General features: G+C 43.3%; 1 protein-coding gene across 1 annotated transcript in view; it reads left to right on the forward strand.

Moving 5' to 3' along the window:
- The window catches only part of SLC9A4 (solute carrier family 9 member A4), a 57,622-nt gene that overhangs the window by 22,956 nt on the left and 14,932 nt on the right, over nt 1-19,734 (forward strand). The window contains exons 3-8 of the mRNA XM_032652277.1: nt 6,491-6,750; nt 7,986-8,203; nt 11,006-11,208; nt 11,774-11,860; nt 15,959-16,029; nt 18,645-18,806. Of these exons, the coding sequence (XP_032508168.1) occupies nt 6,491-6,750; nt 7,986-8,203; nt 11,006-11,208; nt 11,774-11,860; nt 15,959-16,029; nt 18,645-18,806 (1,001 nt within the window). The remainder of the gene's footprint in view (nt 1-6,490; nt 6,751-7,985; nt 8,204-11,005; nt 11,209-11,773; nt 11,861-15,958; nt 16,030-18,644; nt 18,807-19,734) is intronic.

Genomic DNA, 19,734 nt, shown 5'->3' on the forward strand with positions numbered 1-19,734 from the left:
TTGTATAGATGTAGAGAGCAGTTTCTTACATTTTTAACTTGTATCTACAGCGCTACCTACCCATTCTACTCCTGTATATCCAAGGGAAATGAAAACATAAGCAATATCCCAAGAGCAAAAGCTGGGTGGTGGGCAGAAGCAGGAAACCAATGTCCTTCAACAACTGAATGGATGGATAAATTGTGCTTTAGCCATATAGTGGAATACTACTCAGTAATAAAAAGGAATGAACCACTGATCCCTGTAACAACTGCTGAGTTGAAGAAGCCAAACACAGAAGGGTCTGTACTTTATTATTCAATTTATATAAATAAAAATTAATCTATGGTGACAACAGGAGAACGGTGGTTTCCTGGTGTCAGGGTTGGAGGGAGGGATGGACTTTTAAAAAGGAATGAAGAACCTTTCGGGGTTTGTGGAATTGTTCTAGATCTTGACTGTGGTTATCTTACGGGTGTATACAGTGGCCAGAGTTCATTTGTTTTAGATGCAGCTTACCATATGTAAATCATTCCTCAATAAAATTGATCAAGAAAAATATATCAGCACGTTTGAAATCGACTCTCCACCTCTGCTAAGGCTTGGGTGGTGGGCTGCTGTCGTTGGTCATCATTCTGTGTGTTGAAAGGTCTTTGCAAACTTTTACAGTGGTATCCATAAAGGGTTACCAGTACTATGATCTTGGGAGGTTGGTGAGCTTGTTAAAAGTAACAGGAAAGGGCCATTTTCTGAGACTTCTCTGAACTGTTTGTTTTTTTTTTTTTACAGCATCACGTCTGACACCAAATGTGTGTGTGTTTTTTCCCATACCAACTAGTTCTCCAACTCTCCAGTTACCAGCTTGGTGTCTTACAATTTAATTCAGTTCTGACACTAACCACGCAGAATTAGCACAAACCCCAAAACCCCACAGGCTTAAGGACTCAGTCCCATGAGTCTCCCCAGCTTCAGACACCAGTTCCGAGACTGGACCTCTCATATGTCTGACTGACTGGTTGTAAAATTGGGGGTTCTCACAACCCCTCCTCAGGTTTGACAGTTTGCTAGAGCAGCTCACAGAACTCAGAAAACCCGTTTACTTTCTATGGCCCGTTTCTTGGGAAAGATGCAACTCAGGAAGAGCCGAATGAAAGGGATGCATAGGGTGAGGCAGGTGGGAAGGGGTGCAGAGCTTCCGTGTCCTTGCCAGGGGCACCACCCTCCTAGCGCCAACCTGGAAGCGTTCTGAACCCCGTTGCTTAGGTTTTCATGGAGGTTCTATTGCGTAGACATGACTAATTTATTAGCCACTGATTATTTTTTTAACTTTTTATTTTATATTAGAATACAGCCGATTAACAATGTTGTGGTAGTTTCAGGTGCACGGCAAAGGGACTCAGCCGTACCTATGCATGTATCCATTGTCCCCCATGGCCACTGTTTATTGAAATCAAGCTCCAGCCCTTCTCCCCTTCCTGGAGGTTAGGGGATGGGGATGAAAGTTACAACCCTTTACTCACTTGGCTGGTTCCTATGGCAACAAGTCCCCCTCCTTGGGGCGGGGTGTGGGTGGGGTGAAACCCAGGCAAGAGTCACCTCATTAGCATAAACTCAGGAGTGGTTGGAAGGGGCTCATTACAAATAACAAAGATGCTCCTCTCATCCGTACCACTTAGGGAATTACAAGATTTTTAGGACCTCTGTGCCGGCTACTGGGGACAAAGACAAAATATATATTTCTTACTATGTCCCAATATTGCTCCTCCCCACTGAGCGAAGAGGGTAAATCTAATCTTGTTTTCCCTTAGTGCCAAGGACGTGTTTGAGCTTTAGCATCGGCTGAGTTTTTCCTTTCAATATGTAAAAAATACACACACATGATTGTGATTTGAAAGAAGTCCAAAGAAAATCTTTCACAACCGTAAGGACATCCAGAGCTGTATAATTTGAAAGATAAGAATTGTTTTTCATGCAGTCATATAGATTGTGTCTGTAAATGTAGTCTTCTTAATTATATGTACTACTTTAGCTTCTGAAACTGCCATGGCCTCTTCCTGGCAGGGTGCACTGGTGTCCGGGGACAGGGCTGACCCCGTTGACTTTCCCAGGCCCTAGGAACAGACGGGGTAGCTACTTATAATCTGGAGAGCTATGCAAAAGAGTTTTCGTTTGTGGCCTCAACATGCAAATCTTTGAGTCTCAGTCATATTCCCTGAGTTTCCTCTGGGTCTGAGAGTCAAATAAACTCCCAGGTCCCAATTTAACTCATTCAAACTCGTCTTTTTTGAGTCTTGTGCAAGCATCTGGCTCCTTGGAACATGAGCACAGCTCCAAAGGGGCAACACCTAGGGCTTCTAAGTCCCATATGTGGGTTGCTCCGAGGTCAGGCAGAAGGTGAAATTGAAATAAACAAACTCACTGAGTTGGGATACAACCACTAGACTTCTTTGGGATTTGTTTTGAAACCATAAATCACAATTTTCTTGCAAACACTCAGCCAAGATTTTTCTTAGAACATGGCTTCACTTTGCTTAAATAAACTAGACCCATATTACAGCAGTTTTGTAAAATATGGTTGATACACAATGAGACAGCTAGATATTGTTCAGGCCGTCCATGCGTCAGACACACAGAGGGTGTTAGATGTGCGAGAGATTTATAGGGGACACTCTTGCCAGAGAAAATGGGGATAGAGTTCAGGGAGAAGGGAGAGCAGAGTGACCCCAGGGGAAAGAGAGGGATGGAGGGAAACTGGATGCATTTCTACAAGAGTTTGTCAAGCCCATCCGGAGTCTTCAGGCCAAGAACACCCATCAGAGGAGTCCCGCACCTTCCAGAAATGGACCTGCGTTAGTAACCCTGCCACACTAGGTCTTTGGCTGAGATATTTTATTATATATAGTATTGTATATATATGTATATATACATATATGTGTGTGTGTGTGCGTGTGTATATACACGCACACACAAAGTTTATAGTGGTTTTCTCGGGAAATAGTAACATTTTTGTATGGTGGGAGGTTCCTTTGTACTTCTATATCTTCCAAAATTTCTGCACTTCAGTATGTGTATTCTTAAATCTGGTTTGAGATTTCGACAAGTCTCTCTCTCTCTCTTTTAAAGTAATCCCTTTCCTAATTTCAGAAATTGGCAATGCTCATGGCGCGAGTGCGTGTGTGTGTGTCCTTGCTTGCGCCAATTTGCACCAAGCTTCCTGATCCTTCTTTTTCACCTTCCCCAGATTCTCCTTCTTCCAGAAAATTCACTGGAAACATCTCTTTGGCATAAGAAACAAACCTGTTTATAACCTTCTGTCCACTTTCCCTTACCTAAGTGAGTTTGTAGGTTACTGGCTGATAATTATTGTACACTAAAAATTGGGAACTAATCCAGACACAGAAAAACATGTGTCCTGGGCTCTCCAAAGAAGCATAATGAATCCATTTGGAGGACAAGCCCCAGATTAGGGTCTTATGAAATTCAAAATGAAGTTGTGCCCTGAAAGGATATATAACTAAGATCTTCTAGCCTATTTTCCAAGTTAACTGCATTGTAAGGTCATTTTGGCTACAAAAGCCGCATTGGGTTCAATAGAGTCCCTTCCAAAATTCATGTCCACCCAGAACCTCAGGATATGATCTTATTTGGAAACAGTTCTTTGCAGATATAACTAGTTAAGATGAGCTCATTTTGGATTAAGGTGGGCTCTAAATCCAATGACTGTTGTCCTTATAAGAAGGCAATGTGAAGACGCAGGGGTGACATATCCAAGGAAGACTATAGGAAGACAGGAGCAGAGACGGGATTGATGTGTCCACAAGCCAAGGCATGCTTTCCAGATTGCGTCCCCCCCAGCACCTTCAGAGGAGGCATGATCCCGTCCACCCCTTGATTCTAGACTTCTATCCCCCAGAGCAGTGAGAAAATAAATGTTTGCTGAATTAAGCCACCCAGTTTGTGGTACTTTGTCACAGCAGCCCTAGGGAACTAACGTAGAAGGCAATGTGACAAAGCTGCTCTGGAGAGGCGCACGAGGACCGAGCACTCGTGAGCAGAGGGGTCATTGCATGCCTTCCTCACGTTCCCTCCCCTCCATCAACAAAGTTCACTAGATGAAGCATCCTGGATGGGGATTGGTAATACCTGAGCTATGCTGAGGACTGGTCCTCTCCGCCTACTCACATTCCAAAGCCAAATGCTGGGCTGGATACGATTCTTCATCTTCATGTACAAACAGATAGCAAAAAGTGTGTAAAGAGTTTCCTTCATGGCTCCGGGTCACCCAAGAGCAGAGATGCTCATCCCCACAGACTAGCTGGTTCTTCTGCTTCTCTCTGTTGACTAGAGAGTGCAAATGAGATGAAGGGGGGGCTTTGTTTTAAATGCACCCTGACAGTTTATGATCATGACCATGAACGAGGTAGCAGCCTAGGGACCATTTGCAAGTGATGGTTCATTGCCAGCCTCTCCGTGGGAAAACATCGATCTTCAATCACAAAGGTGATGTCATGGGAAGTCAGCAGAGGCCATGCACCAAGGGGACCTGGAGGGGCCAGGACTGGGAAGGGGACCTGGGAAGAAATGGCTGCAGCTGTGTGCAGGTAGCAGACCGTGGCTGAGGGGTCAGCATGAACACAGGGCAGCTAGCAGTTTGGTAAGCCCTGGGGGTGAAGCCAAAGCAGAATCCAGACGCTGTGAGGGCACCCTGAAGAACAGAGAGGCCGCTAGTGTCTTTGTCAGGAAAGATGAATTGGGGATGGAGAGGGAGTTAGCAGGAGGCAGAGTTTGGGATGACGCCCAGAGGTGAGGGGAGAGCAGAGTGTGAGGGAGGAGAGGGAATGAATGGGACATAGACCTGCCCATGCTGGAGGGCCCGCAGCACTGCTGCAGTTCTTCAGCGCACAGAATACCATCACGGACATGGTTTCCTGGAGTTTAACTTCTCCCCCTGCTCTGATTTTGTCTCGGTGTAAGCAAAGTTGATAGGTGTGTGCTGTGGTTTAGCAGGACCCTTCAGGGTCTGGGGGTCTCAAAGGTCTTCATGTCCTGCACTGACCTTACTTTACCTGTTTATGTGTCTCACTGTGTGGCAGGCGGCCACTTTTCAGAAGTTCAGTCCAAGTTGTGGGTTACCAAGTGGCATGAAATAGCAATAAATCGATCCTGCATCTTCGTATGAATGTGGAAACAAGCAGAGAGATAGTAGGGAAATGGGGAGTGTGTATCACGCCGACTGGAGCCGTCTGGGGGACTCTAATGAGATACAGTATATGGAAAGCAGGTGGGGTCCAACCAAGAAAGAGAAAGCACACCGTAGGTTAAACAGAGAAATTTTAACATCGAAATTATTAACTATATGGGCTTCCCTGGTGGCGCAGTGGTTGGGAGTCCGCCTGCTGATGCAGGGGACGCGGGTTCGTGCCCCGGTCTGGGAGGATCCCACATGCCGCGGAGGGGCTGGGCCTGTGAGCCATGGCCGCTGAGCCTGCGCGTCTGGAGCCTGTGCTCCGCAACGGGAGAGGCCACAACAGTGAGAGGCCTGCGTACCACAAAAAAAAAAAAAAAAGTTATTAACTATAATAAAGGAATAGCTACGAGACATAAGAGAACTTTTTAGGGTACCCTAGGGCTGAGGGATGGCCCCCAAAGGAGGACAAACTTGGAAGGGGTTCTGAGCTCCCTGGAGAAGGTGTGGATGGGCCACTGGACAGCAGAGAAGCTGGCTGATTTAGCCAAGCTAGAGCTGGTCTGGACTTGATGGGCGAGCAAGGAGGGCAGACAGGTAGCAGTCTTCTGCAGTCAGTGGCGCTGGGCAGTGGGAGCCTGGGCTCAAGAGGGGCCAGGGGGCCTTCAGAGGAGCAGACTGCATGGCTGGGTTCACAGAGGGAAGCCTGCGGAGGTGGACCCCTGGCCACAGGCATGCTGCACCAGTGCCATGCTGGGGCTTTTTTGTCCTGTGTCAGGAGGTGTGTGGAGAGTTCATCAGTCAGCTGGAGGATGCAGGGTGGCAGAGGGACCACTTACAGGACCTGTGGCCCTGACAGGACCCCCCGGAAGTTCTCACGCACACATGGCTGACTCTCATCCCTCCCACGGAAGTTGCAGGAAGCCCCTACCTCCTGCAATGCCCGTCAGTTGAGCAAGCTTAACATGGTGCTCTTTTTAAAGGAGAAATAAAGGAATGTCATTGTATATTACCAAACCTATGTTGGAGGGTGCATCTGGAGCCAGAGGAAATCAATTGATAATGACACAGAGCTTAGTGAAGAGACTGGCACGTAGTAGGTGCTCAGTGATTGAAAGCTGTGAGTGTTATACTTCTTACTTGGAGAAACTGAATAAACTTAAATTATCTGGAAGGCATTTAAATGTTAGGCAGCCGTGTTAATATTTCTTGTTCTGTAATTTTTGTGGTGTATTATTTAACTTTAACAAAGTTAAGAATCTGTGTGTAAGCTGTTTCTCATTTCTAATTCATGTTTACTTTTTTTTTCATTTTCTTTTTGTCTAGGTCTTATATAACATCTTAATCGCCTTCACAAAGATGCATAAATTTGAAGACATAGAACCTGTGGACATTTTGGCCGGATGTGCCCGATTCATTATCGTGGGGTGCGGGGGAGTATTTTTCGGCGTCATTTTTGGATTCATTTCTGCGTTTATCACACGTTTCACTCAGAACATCTCAGCGATTGAACCCCTCATCGTCTTCATGTTCAGCTACTTGTCGTACTTAGTGGCTGAGACGCTCTATCTCTCTGGCATCCTGGCGTGAGTACAAACCAAGGACCAATTCTCATAAGAGAGTTTAGGACCACATCTGGTGGACCAGCCTTTGAGAAAGGCCTGACTTCTAATGCCAATCTTCAAAAGCATTTCAGGATCCAGGTTTTTTGAACTTTTGTAAAATCCAATTCAGGTCCTTTGCCAAACAAATGTTCTCTCCAGCATTTGCTTTTGCTCTGTTCTGGTGATTTTCCTGCATAGCATTTATAAGGTCAATTTATAACTCTCAGAAAAGCTGGTGCAGAGAGGAGCTGGGGGAGGTTCAAGGTTAAAGTCTCACTTCAGTCGTTATTTTTTTTCCTTGAAAAATGCATTATTTTAAAGTTAAAGGGAAGCATGCCGTGAGCTACTATCATTCCTGGGCTCTGCCTTCTGCTATTTCCCTCAAATCACATCACAGCTCCAGGACTGGTCAGTGTGGAGTGAAACTGGGTAGATGGGATAAGACTAGAAATTCAGTTTCTTTTTCCTAATGAAAATATCTTTGAAATGTTTATCCTTGTGTAGATCTTGGAATGAGGCTTCTCAACTTGGCTTATTGTATCTGATCATGTTGCCTTCTTTATGACATCATCCTCATACCCAGCCACTTGGGCACAATGTTACTGTACACATATATTTATCTTAATTAAATACAGTAGTGTAAAGTCTAGGCACTCATCATTTTCCCACCTTAGAAGTGAGCAAACTACTAAGACAAGGCAAAGTCCTTTCTTTCCCATCCAGACTTGCTAAGTGGCTCTAGAACAGAACATTTTAAAGGAAAAATTTCTCATTAAAATTTTGTAGGAAACATTACAACGTGAGGGGGTCTCGCTGAAGTATCCTTTCTAGGTAACTGCACTGGGTTATTTTGGTTTAAGGCAGGTGAAGTAGAGAGTACGAGGTGGGGCTGACAGAGCTCATGATGGGGGTGGAGGGAGCAAAATAAAAACAGTCCTGCTTCTGGCTCGTGCATGAATTGTGTGCCATTTTGTTGCGGGAAAACCATGTCACGCCCACCTTCTCTACCACACTCAACTTGTGCAAGACCCCTTAGGGAGGAAGAAGAGGACGAAAGAAAATCTCAGGAAAAACCTGCAGCCAGAAAGAGGACTGGAGAAGACGTTCTCTCTGGATAAAAACTGGATTTGTGTCTCTGTGCCATCACCAATAGGGAGGACTTTCCAATGAGGGGCAAGGTCTTGTGGCTTCTCCCTGAGACTCTTTTCCTTTTGCAGAATCACAGCCTGTGCAGTGACCATGAAAAAGTACGTCGAAGAAAACGTGTCCCAGACATCCTACACGACCATCAAGTATTTCATGAAGATGCTGAGCAGCGTCAGCGAGACCCTGATCTTCATGTTCATGGGCGTGTCCACCGTGGGGAAGAACCACGAGTGGAACTGGGCCTTCGTCTGCTTCACCCTGGCCTTCTGCCAGATCTGGAGAGCCATCAGTAAGACACAGCAGGGCCCGAAGAGTCCCACCTGCTTATTTTTAATTTTTCTTATTCCTTCAAGCAAGGTTAAAGCATAAGCAGTGGGGTGATGCCAACTGGTTTTACTGGTTAGCGGGGTTTGGGTGCCTTGTGGTGACCAGGAATGTTCTCCGTTTGCTTCCTCAATCAGTTCAGAATAATCACTGGCCAATAAGGTTCTGCACTGAAGCAAGGCTGAGGCAGGAGCGCTTTTTCTTAATTGAGAGAAAACTCTCACATCTACACATTTAAATATAACTCAGTACATTCATCCCTTGCCCTTCACTTCTTTGCCAGCTTATGAGTTCTTGCACCTTAAATCAGGTACAGGTTATAAACTGCGGGCTTTTTCTTTTATACTTTTGTTACAGGAAAAGCGAGATCTCACAAACTGTAAGGCAAGTACTGTTAGAAAACCGTAACAGTAATCCTAAATATTAAATCCTAAATATTACAGGTGGTTTTAGTGAAGGGTTGAGTGTGATATATAGAAAACAAAGGAAGTGAATCTCTATTTTTGAAAAGTGCTTAGTAAAGGCAACTCTACAGTGTAACTGGTGTCACCCCTATAAAATATGCCTAACTTAAAAACACGAGGTGTCTTGACTAACGGCTTTTAATTTAACTTGTATATTTATGTTGCTGGAGCTAGAAAGAACACTCAGTACTGAACTACAAGATATGCTTTACCTTTTGATTAGAAGAGACTGTATTTTTAAATGGCTTCAACCAATATTTGAAGCATTTTTTTATGTGACTTTGACCAGTATTTTCAAGCCAATTGCTCAAAGAGAAATTAGGAGAAATGGCTCAGAATTCATCTTGAACATGTCCATTCTAAATTTAGAATGGTTTTTAGGATTTAGGCAAGAATAACAAGAATGTAGAAATCTTAAAAATATTCATAAAAATAGCTCTGAATATATGTGCCTATTGGGTCTCCAGGGGAGAAAAGAATTAAGGATTCTGTGATATAAATTTATAATCTCACAAGTCCTATCAGTATTACTAACTAGCTACTTGACCTTGGACAGATAGTTAACTACTCAAAGGCTTCTTCCCCAACCACAAAATGGTGGGTCTGGACAAATTTCGTAGGTCCCTTTCAGTTCTAATACTGTAGGGATCTACAGGAGAGTAGGGGTAATGTCAAGAGGAGTACCACCTCAGAGCTTCTGCCCAGCCAACAAGCACAGAAACCAGCTGGGAGATTAATGTTGGGGACACCTAACGATGCTTCACCCTTAGTGACCCGCCACCCAGCTCCTTCATTTTCCATCTGAGGGAAATGATGTAACAGTTCCCAGGAGAATGACTTGGCCACATCACAGCGAGGGACAGAGCCAGGTGTCGGAGTCCAGCTCTCCCACTTCTGCCTGACTCATCGTAGCTAAGAATCGTTCACACTCATGAAGGCTTATAACATAGAAGGTCGTGCTTTATGTTATTCATAGATATTAAATTATTAAACCTTACGTCCACCTTCTGGTGTAAGTACTCAGTACCTCCAGAAAGCAGATGAGAAGAATGCGTACGTGAAAAGATTGACTTTTGCCCAAGGTCATAGGACTAGCCCGTGGAGGAGCCGAGACAAACAAAACAAAATGAGAAAAATTCAATTTTACTGTCTCCTGCACTGTCAGCGTCTCTACTATCAGAGGATGCTAGGAAAGAATAACAAGAAAGTAGAAATATTAAAAAGATTCATAGAAGTAACTCTGAATATATGTGCCTGTTGGGTCTTCAGGAGAGAAAAGAATTAAGGGTGCTCTGGTATAAATTTATAATGTCACATCAAGTCCTATCCCTGTTACTAACTAGCTATTTGACCTTGGACGGAGGGTTAACTACTCAAAAGCTTCTTCCCCAGCCACAAAACAGTGGGTGTGGACAAATTTGTTAGGTCCCTTTCGGTTCTAGTACAGTGGGGGTCTACAGGGCGTAGAGTTACTGTCAGTGATGCTGGCTGTGATGTCCGTGCGATTAGAAGCCACATGAGGATACAGAGAGGTTTACTGTTCTCCAGGGAGACCTCTGCTTTGATGAGTCAGAACATCAGTGAAGGGACCTTTCTCACTAGGAACCACTGCATGGGTGGCAGCTCAGCCACATGGGGATGAAAAACCGATGTGGTAGAAAACACCTCTGTGTTTTCAGCAAGCTCTCCTGCCCTCCACCTTCCACTTACTGACAGTAAGAAGCGCCCCCCTTGGACCCCTTGCCAACCTCCTTTCTTTTTCGCATTGAGCCTCAAGAACCAAACCAACCACAAAAGATCTGCTCACATGCACAGACCCCAGGCACTGTGAGGGCTAATCTCACCTTCAAAATCACACACCTCCTCTGCTGACCCAGTGAGAGTATGAGCTGATAAAAATGCTTCTACCCTCCAAGTGATACCCTTGCTTTTCTTAGTTTTGAAAGGCTGAGCAAAATTTATAAAATAGATTAGAAAATATATACCATTTCGTATATCAAAAGTATCAAGATTTATTACTTTAAGTACACACACACACACGCACGCACGCACACATGCACGCACAGAGGCAGTCATGCTGGGAAACTACCAGAGAACACTTCTGACTTGAGGCACTGCTGTCTCACAACTACCCAAGAAGTAAACAGTTTTGTAAGCTGTTCTGTTTGGGACAGACTGCCGTGGGTGTGATGGAATTAGGTTGCCTTGTCTTGTGGGCACATGCACACGACTTGGGTTCACTAACGCTGCTGTGTCTGCTCATTCGTGACCCTCTGCTCTAATACGTATTTCCCCCCTTCTAGGCGTGTTTGCTCTCTTCTATATCAGTAACCAGTTTCGGACTTTCCCCTTCTCCATCAAGGACCAGTGCATAATTTTCTACAGTGGTGTCCGAGGAGCTGGAAGTTTTTCACTTGCATTTTTGCTTCCTCTATCTCTTTTTCCTAGGAAGAAAATGTTTGTCACTGCTACTCTAGTAGTTATATATTTTACTGTATTTATTCAGGTTGGTAGATTTCTTTCATATTTGAAATAAGTCGATTCTTCTCAGGATTATGTATTAAATTAGTAAAATACCAAGAAAGGGACACTTTATCTGATTTTCAGACAAGTGTCCAAACTAAATTCCCAAATATTTCTAGATCATGTTTTTGGTCATCCTGTAACCTCGACATTTTGTGACCTTTTAATTGATAAAACATATCAATCAAAATATCCCTTTGTACAGGTGAATGATAGCTCGCCTGATGTCTATTGCTGAAAATGAGATAACAATTGGTACTAAATAGTTTTTATTATAGCTGGTATTAGCTCTCAGCAAACTAATGGGAGGTTGTTTTAAGGAATGAAGCGAAATCCCTGCTTTAAATTATAGACATCAGGCCTGTTTTTATTGCAGAGTGTAAAGGTATTAAGTAAGAACTAAAGTAAACACTGGAGCATTTATCCAGGAGAAACTAGTACAAAACAAAGACATTAAAATTGGAAGTTCTAAATTTGCAATAGATTTGCTCTCTATCCTGACAGTCTTCACTACAACAAAATGCTTTATTTTGTGGTTTATGATCTAGGGAATCACAATTGGCCCTCTGGTCAGGTACCTGGATGTTAGAAAGACCAATAAAAGAGAATCCATCAACGAAGAGCTTCATACCCGTGTAAGTTATCTCTTGGTCATAATTAATAAGTTGATAAGACTTTCCCTCTTTGTCACCTATGGGAGTGATTTAGAACTTTGAGGAGGTGTGTATATGTCACTAGACATGGCCTCTTTCCTCTCCAGCTCCACCAACAGTGACTGTACTAGTTCCCTAGGGCTGCTGTAGGAAATTATCGTAGACTTAGTAGCTTACATCTTACAGTTATTATCTTACAGTTCTGGAAGTCAGAATTTCACAATGGGTTTCACCGGGATAAAATCAAGATGTAGCAGGGCTGCATTTCTTTCTGGGTGTTCTAGGAAAGGGTCTGTTTTCTTGCCTCTTCCAGCTTCTAGAGGTTCTTGGCATTCCTCGGCTTTTGGACCCGTCCTGTCTTCAGAGCCAACAATGACCAGCCAGGGCTTTTCTCATGCTGCATCACTCTGATACTGCCTTCCTGTTCCACATTAAAAATCTTTATGGTTATACTGGGCCTATGTGGGTAAATTAGGGTATTCTCTCTATCATAAGGTCAGCTGAATAGCAAGCCTAAATTCATCTGCTATCCTAATTCCTCTTTGAATAAAAACTAACATGCTTGCAGGCCCTGGGGATTAGGACCCTGGACGTCTTTGGGGACCATACATTCTGCCTATCGCATCTGTCCTTTGCCCTTCAAAGACTCATGTCTGTTCCACATGCAAAATACATTAACCGATCCCAACGTCTCAAAAGCCTCAATCCACTATAGAATGAACTCAGAGACCAAAAATCTCACCTACATCTTGTGAGTTCAAAAGACCCAACTCTCAGCATCTCAACCATCTAAATCAAGGATGGGTGAGGCTCTGGGTATAATCCGTCCTGAGACACAGTTCCTCTTCACTCTGAACCTGTGAAACTCAAGAAACAAGTCATCTTCTCCCAAAACGCACTGGTAGGACAGTCATCAGACAACGGCTATAGATATTCCCTTTCCAAAAGGGGGAAATATGGAAGGAAAAAAGGAGTCATCTACCCCAAGCAAATTTCCAAGTCTGCCTGGGTTTCCAGTCCTGGTTTCCAGTCCTGGGAACAATCTTCTATGATTCTTTGCTCCACCTTCTGTGTTCTCCCCTCCACCCACTGAGTCATAGTTCTTTTTTCATGAACAGTAGCAGGTGTTTGTGACTTATTAGTTTTGTTTTGTTTTGTGATTTTTATTGGGGTATAGTTGATTTACAATGTTGTGTTAGGTCCAGGTGTACAGCAAGGTGAATCAGTTATATGTATACATATACATCAGTTATATGTACATCAGTTATATATATATGATGTATATGTATACATATACATCAGTTATATGTATACATATATGTATACACACATACATATATGTGTATGTATACACATCTACATATACACACGTGTGTGTATATATATGTATACACATATACATATATGTGTGTACACATATATGTATACATATATCCACTCTGTTTTAGATTCTTTTCCCATATAGGCCATTATAGGCCATTACAGAGTACAGAGTACCCTGTGCTGTACAGTAGGTCCTTACTAGCTATTTCTTTTATGTATAGTAGTGTGTATATGTCAGTCTCATTCTCCCAATATATCCCTGTCCCGCTTGCCCCCTGGTAACCATAAGTATGTTTTCTACATCTGTAACTCTAGTGGCTTATTAGTTTGTTCAGCCTGCTTCTTGCCTGTAAAATGTGGGGCCCAGTAGCTTTCTTTCATTTCATCTTCTCTCTCTCCCTTTTGGGTCCAAGCTAGCATTGTTTCGGTCAGGGTTCAACAAGGGGGGAAGAACTAGTAGGAGATATATATTAAGAGCTTTGTTGTAAGGAATTGGCTCACCTACTACGGGTGCTGGGTAGACAGATCCAAAATCTGTAGGACAGGCCATCAGGAAGGGTGGACTGGAACTCTCGGGCAAAAGCAAGTGGAATTTTCTTCTGCTTTATTCTTCAGGCCTTTCGAATGATCACATCAGACCCACCCAGATTAGCTAGGATAATATCCCTTACTTAAAGGCAACTGATCAGTGACCTTTAATCCTATCTACCAAATACTTCCACAGCAACATCTCAATGGGTATTAATAATAACAGGGGAGTAGCCTAGCCAAGTTGACACCTCAGAAAACTATCGTGATGAATAATGTTCAGGGTTGCCTGACTTGCTTCTAAAATTATTGTTCTAAAAAAGAAAGAAAGAAAGAAAGGAAGGAAGCAAGGAAGGAAGGAAGAAAGAAAGAAAGAAAGAAAGAAATCATTATTCTAATGGAACATGGGATTTTCTGCTCTTCCTGAACTTATAATAAAGAAGGGGTAACAGCTTCCAGTTCAGCAGACATGGCCTAGTGGCAGTTTTGGTGAAAACTCTGATAAAAGTGAAAATGAAGTCGATCATGGTCTCTGTTTGTTTTAAGTTTTAAGTCCGACACAGTATTGAAGGGATGGCGTTTCATGTGGCTACAGGAAATAGAAATGAGAACTAATGTATGGAAAACATAGGGTGAGAGGCTTCAGCTCTGTTAATGAAGAGTGTTTGGACAGTTGCTTGTATGGCTCACCCAAAGGTGAAGTGGATGTGTGCAAGCAACAACCGGAAACACTTGGCATAGTTGCTGTACAAGAGATTCAGGCTTGGAGGGGATGATTGACCCACATAATTTGGAGGTTTCTTTCATGCCTGAAAGTTCATAACTTTAATGCTGGAGAAACTGATGAAGTCTTTCAAAATCAGACCTGAATTTCATGGCCAAAGTCACCTAAGGAAATAAAGTAATTTTAATTCCAGGAAACGCAAATGAAAAATTTTCAAGGCCATTCGAAACTATTCAACAGATGGGGATAGGGAGTGAGCATTTTATAATCAGTAGTGCTTTAACCCGACTGAAGATTTTTGTCTCTATCTTCATCCCCTCTGTTCATTATTTTAAGAAATTAGATATATACCTAAGACAATAGAACTTGAATATTTCACCCCTTTCTTATTTTTCTTTTTCTCAAAAAAAGGTATAATTATTGGTAGAGAGTACATAATTATTTCAGAATTAATTTAGTATTTTAATTTATTTTGCAAAAAAAATTTAGGAGCCATGTTAAACTTCAATGATTACAAATTTAAATTATTTGTAAAGTAATAAATTATGAAGAGACTGTGTTTTTTCCTAAATTCCTATAAACAATTTGGATAAGGCAAATGTAGTATAATTGGCTTGGATGGTGAGATGTAAATACTGAGACAAAATGATCAGATAAAAACTGAGGCGTTGGGGCTTCCCTGGTGGCGCAGTGGTTGGGAGTCTGCCTGCCGATGCAGGGGACGTGGGTTCGTGCCCCGGTCCGGGAAGATCCCACATGCCGCGGAGAGGCTGGGTCCGTGAGCCATGGCCGCTGAGCCTGCGGGTCCGGAGCCTGTGCTCTGCAGCGGGAGAGGCCACAGCACTGAGAGGCCCGCGTACCGCAAAAAAAAAAAAAGTGAGGCGTGGGAATTCCCTGGTGATCCAGTGGTTAGGACTTTGTGCTTTCGCTACTGAGGGCGCAGGTTCAGTCCCTGGTGGGGGAACTAGGGTCCCACAAGCCATGTGGCACGGCCCAAAAGAAAAAGAAAAAACAAACAAAGCAAAACAAAAACTGAGGCATATAGATAAATTTTGTTGTTATATGTTGCTATTATAATAGAATACCTGTAGAATTATATTTTCAGGAGTCGTATAAATTGGATACTGGCATATTCTTTTCTTTCTCAATGAAATTAAAAGAATTAAAAGTTAATTATTAGGCTTTATATCCATTTGATTTCAGTAATGAGAAATTTCCTAGATCATTCTAGAAAAATAGTATTCAAAGCAAAGCAGGTACCTTGTTTTCATTGCAAGTTATGTGCTTTATTAAAGAAATTATCTACAGAGGCTTTGTATCACGAAACTAAGTGGTGTTACTGGGAAAGGCATTATAAGCGTCAGTTACATGAACAGTGATAGAAAAGAGGGTATGCTCCTGGAAAGTAAAACCCCCTTTGTTTTCCAAGGTGTATTAATCCTCCTTGTGTGTCTTGTAGGGTTAACGTTTCATCAGCAATCATTTTCCTGTGTTTGGTTTGGCAGCTGATGGATCACTTGAAGGCTGGAATTGAAGATGTGTGTGGGCAGTGGAGCCACTACCAAGTGAGAGACAAGTAAGGAGGCAGAGGTTTCACCACTGAGGAGGGATATATGTGACATGAGGAACCTCAGAAGGTTCCACTGGAAACTAGGTAGATGGGATAAGATAAAAGTAGAAGGAATCCTGAGGAAGGTGGCCAGGAAGATAAAGGGCCTGGGAGCCATGCCATACAGGAAGCAGGCAGAAATCCTGGTAAATGGAGAGCTACCAGGTGGAGGAAGCAGTGAACTTGGGCTTGGTTGCTTTAGAGGAAACTTGTACAACTGACAGGTGGAAATTAGAGATGCCAGATTTAAGTTTAAAACAAGGACAAGTTTCCCAGTGATACGAGAAGCACAACCAGGGAATGACAGGCTTCAAGAGGCTGCAAAGGAGGGTTGGCGAGTCATCAGGGATCCTAGGGAAGAGATTCCTCCATCGTGGGGGAGGCTCTTCCCGCATAACAATTCTGTAAGGATGCCGGGGGCCCTCTTCTCCACCACATCTCACATTTCAGAACTCATCCTCTTCTGGATTTAGTCTACAGACATATTTCTTAATGACGTGGCCCTGAGGAGAGTTTATTGAGGATGAGGAAGACGAGATATTTGAAGTTTTACACTGCTGTTTGGAGGACGTTGGCGTTAGCAGTAGTTCAATTAACCAAATGGTAGACATTTCCAACATATTGATGTTGGTGATGCCAAGAGAGACTAGATCTTAAAAATTCAGGCTCTTGCAGGGTGGTGGCACAGAAACTGAGAGCTTTTGAGTGGGATTTTCTTTTTTAAGATTATTTGATGTGGACCATTTTTTAAAGTCTTCATTGAATTTGTTACAATATTGCTTCTGTTTTATGTTTTGGTTTTCTGGCTAAGATCATGTGGGATCTTAGCTCCCCGACCAGGGATCAAACCTGTACCCCCTGCATTAGAAGGTGAAGTCTTAACCACTGGACCACCAGAGAAGTCTCCTGAGTGGGCTTTTTTTTTATGAGGTAGAAAGAAGCATTGGTTTAGCGGTCCTTACAGTGTAAAAATAGAATTTAAATTCTGTGACTATCCACTGATCTAGAATTTAGGCCATGGATTTTTTTTTAAGATCAAATGCCATAGTTATTCCAACGAAGCATTATTAAATATTCTTCCATTTAGCCGAATCTATACCTAACTTTCTAAACTGCGTCAAGAGCAGTAAGACACCCTCACTGTGTTCTAGGTCTTCACACTGTAGTACGTGTGGTCCTGGGGGTGGGATGGGGGAGAAGAGAGAGAGCCTGAACAAATGATTATGGTCAATATGGCGCATGTTATAACAGAGGCAAATGCATAGAACTACAGCAATACAGAAATGGGAGTGGGTTTGGAAAATAAATGAGTTCTCCAGGCCAAGAAGAATGGAAAGCCTGCCAAGCAGCCACGGTAGCAGCAGTGTATTTCCATCTGCAAAGGCAAGGGAGAGCATGTCATGGTTTGGATATGGGAGAGTGACAAGTTGGGAAAAAGGTGAGAAAAAAGGAGGACGTGACTGGAAAGACAGGGACACGCTTTTATGGTACAGAGCTAAGGAGCTCTCTACAGCCATTAACACTATAAAGTTCTATTTGACCTTTAAAACTCATACCAAAAGGCTATTAAGGGCTTCCCTGGTGGCGCAGTGGTTGAGAGTCCGCCTGCCGATGCAGGGGACACGGGTTCATGCCGCGGTCCGGGAAGATCCCACAAGCCGCGGAGCGCCTGGGCCCGTGAGCCGTGGCCGCTAAGCCAGCGCGTCTGGAGCCTGTGCTCCGCAACGGGAGAGGCCACAACAGTGAGAGGCCTGCGTGCCGCGAAAAAAAAAAAAAAAGGCTATTAAATAAGAGAGTGGCATGGCCATACTTGACTTTTGGAAGGCAAACTACAACAGCCATAAGGAAGCTGGATTAGAAAGAGAGGAATTATCTTTCACATGATCTCCTTAACTCTCCTGTGTTATCACTATTCGTCTCATTTTATTTTATTTATTTATTTTAAACTTATTTATTTATTTACTTTTGGCTGCATCGGGTCTTAGTTGCAGCACGCGGGATCTTTCGCTGCAGCACGGGCTTCTCTCTAGTTGTGGTGTGCAGGTTTTCTCTCTCTAGTTGTGGCGTGCGGGCTTCTCTCTAGTTGTAGCATGTGGATTTTCTCTCTCTAGTTGTGGCGTGTGGGTTCCAGAGCGCCTTGGCTCTGTAGTTTGCGGCACACAGGCTCGGTAGTTGTGGCCCGCGGGCTTAGTTGACCCGCGGCACGTGGGAAGTTAGTTCCCTGACCAGGGATCAGACCCATGTCTCCTGCATTGGAAGGCGGATTCTTTACCACTGGACCACCAGGGAAGCCCCTAGTCTCATTTTAAAGATGAGCAACCCTGATTACAGCTTGTCCCTTCCTTTTGTTTGGTTGATTTTCAATGTATTCAGGTCCCTAGGCCATTCTTTCTTTATTTAAAAAAATGTATAAATGCTATGATTATTTTTTTTAAAAATGTGTTCAAAGTCACATGTGTTCCAGGCACTGTCGTGGTGTTTTTCAGAATAAAGTTAAGTGTAGTTTGTTTCTAGAAAAAGTATATACTTACAGAACACATACAGAGATTGAAGTTTTCCAACCTGTTGGTTTCCGTTTTTAGGTTTAAGAAGTTTGATCATAAGTATTTACGGAAAATCCTAATCCGAGAGAACCTGCCAAAATCGAGCATCGTTTCTTTGTACAAGAAGCTGGAAATGAAACAAGCTATTGAGATGGCAGAGACCGGGCTACTAAGTTCTACAGCCTTTTCCATGCCCCATCAGTAAGTGACATCTGCCCTCGATCTAGACTTTCAATGTCAGAATTACAAGGGGCACTAACTCATTGTTCCATTTAAAGGTACTATTAGGAGTGAAGAGGCAGAGATATGACAAAGGAAAAATGGAAGAAATAAGATCTAAGTCTTGGCATCTTATAGCTTGGTCCATGCTCGATCCGTTTCACCTAGTTTCTGAAAATTACTTTCTAGCAAAAAGATGAGAGTTTTTTGACATCTTTCTTTGGGAGGGCGAGGCAAATGAATTTATAGAAGATCTTTAGCATATGTTACAAGTCCTCCTGTTCAGACATGTCTACCCTCTAACCCATGCTCATTTGCTTCTGCTAATCTTGCTGTTGTCTTTGTCCCACAAGCCATCTCTCTTCCTGTCTTCCATGAGGAGAGACCAGGTCGGCATCCTAGGATGCTAACTTGGATTTGGGCATGAGTGGTATAGGAGCAAGAGGTGCGGCGATTGGTGAGGTACTTAAAAGAGAAGGCCGTGTTTGTAATTGTGTCTCAGGCAAAGATCTGTGTGCAGTTGGGAGAATGCCGCGTCTGTGTGAGACCAGCTGTGAACAGGAGCAAGGAGGGAACTGGCTACCAGTGGAACAGAGGGTGGGGTAAGACTGATACATACCCCATCATTACAGGATGATGCCCTGTGAAGCCTGGTGCTCCAGTTGGAGCATCTGGAAACCAGTTGTCCCAAGAGCTGGTTAGACATTTTTTAAAGCTGCTTTAAGTCTCTGACATTTACCGAGAACTCCTTGAATGTCATAAGAATGAATTCACCCCCTCCCTAAAGATGCCCAGTTTTCTCCCAAGAAATGGTTTACGAATTGGGGAAATTAGTCAGAACGTGTATTTAGCCTAAGGAACACCAGCCCCTCCATCCTGACATCCTCAGAAGATAATGAGTTTCAATTAT

The sequence above is a fragment of the Phocoena sinus genome, chromosome 13 (genome assembly GCF_008692025.1).
Source record: "Phocoena sinus isolate mPhoSin1 chromosome 13, mPhoSin1.pri, whole genome shotgun sequence".
Classification (NCBI taxonomy): Eukaryota; Metazoa; Chordata; class Mammalia; order Artiodactyla; family Phocoenidae; genus Phocoena; species Phocoena sinus.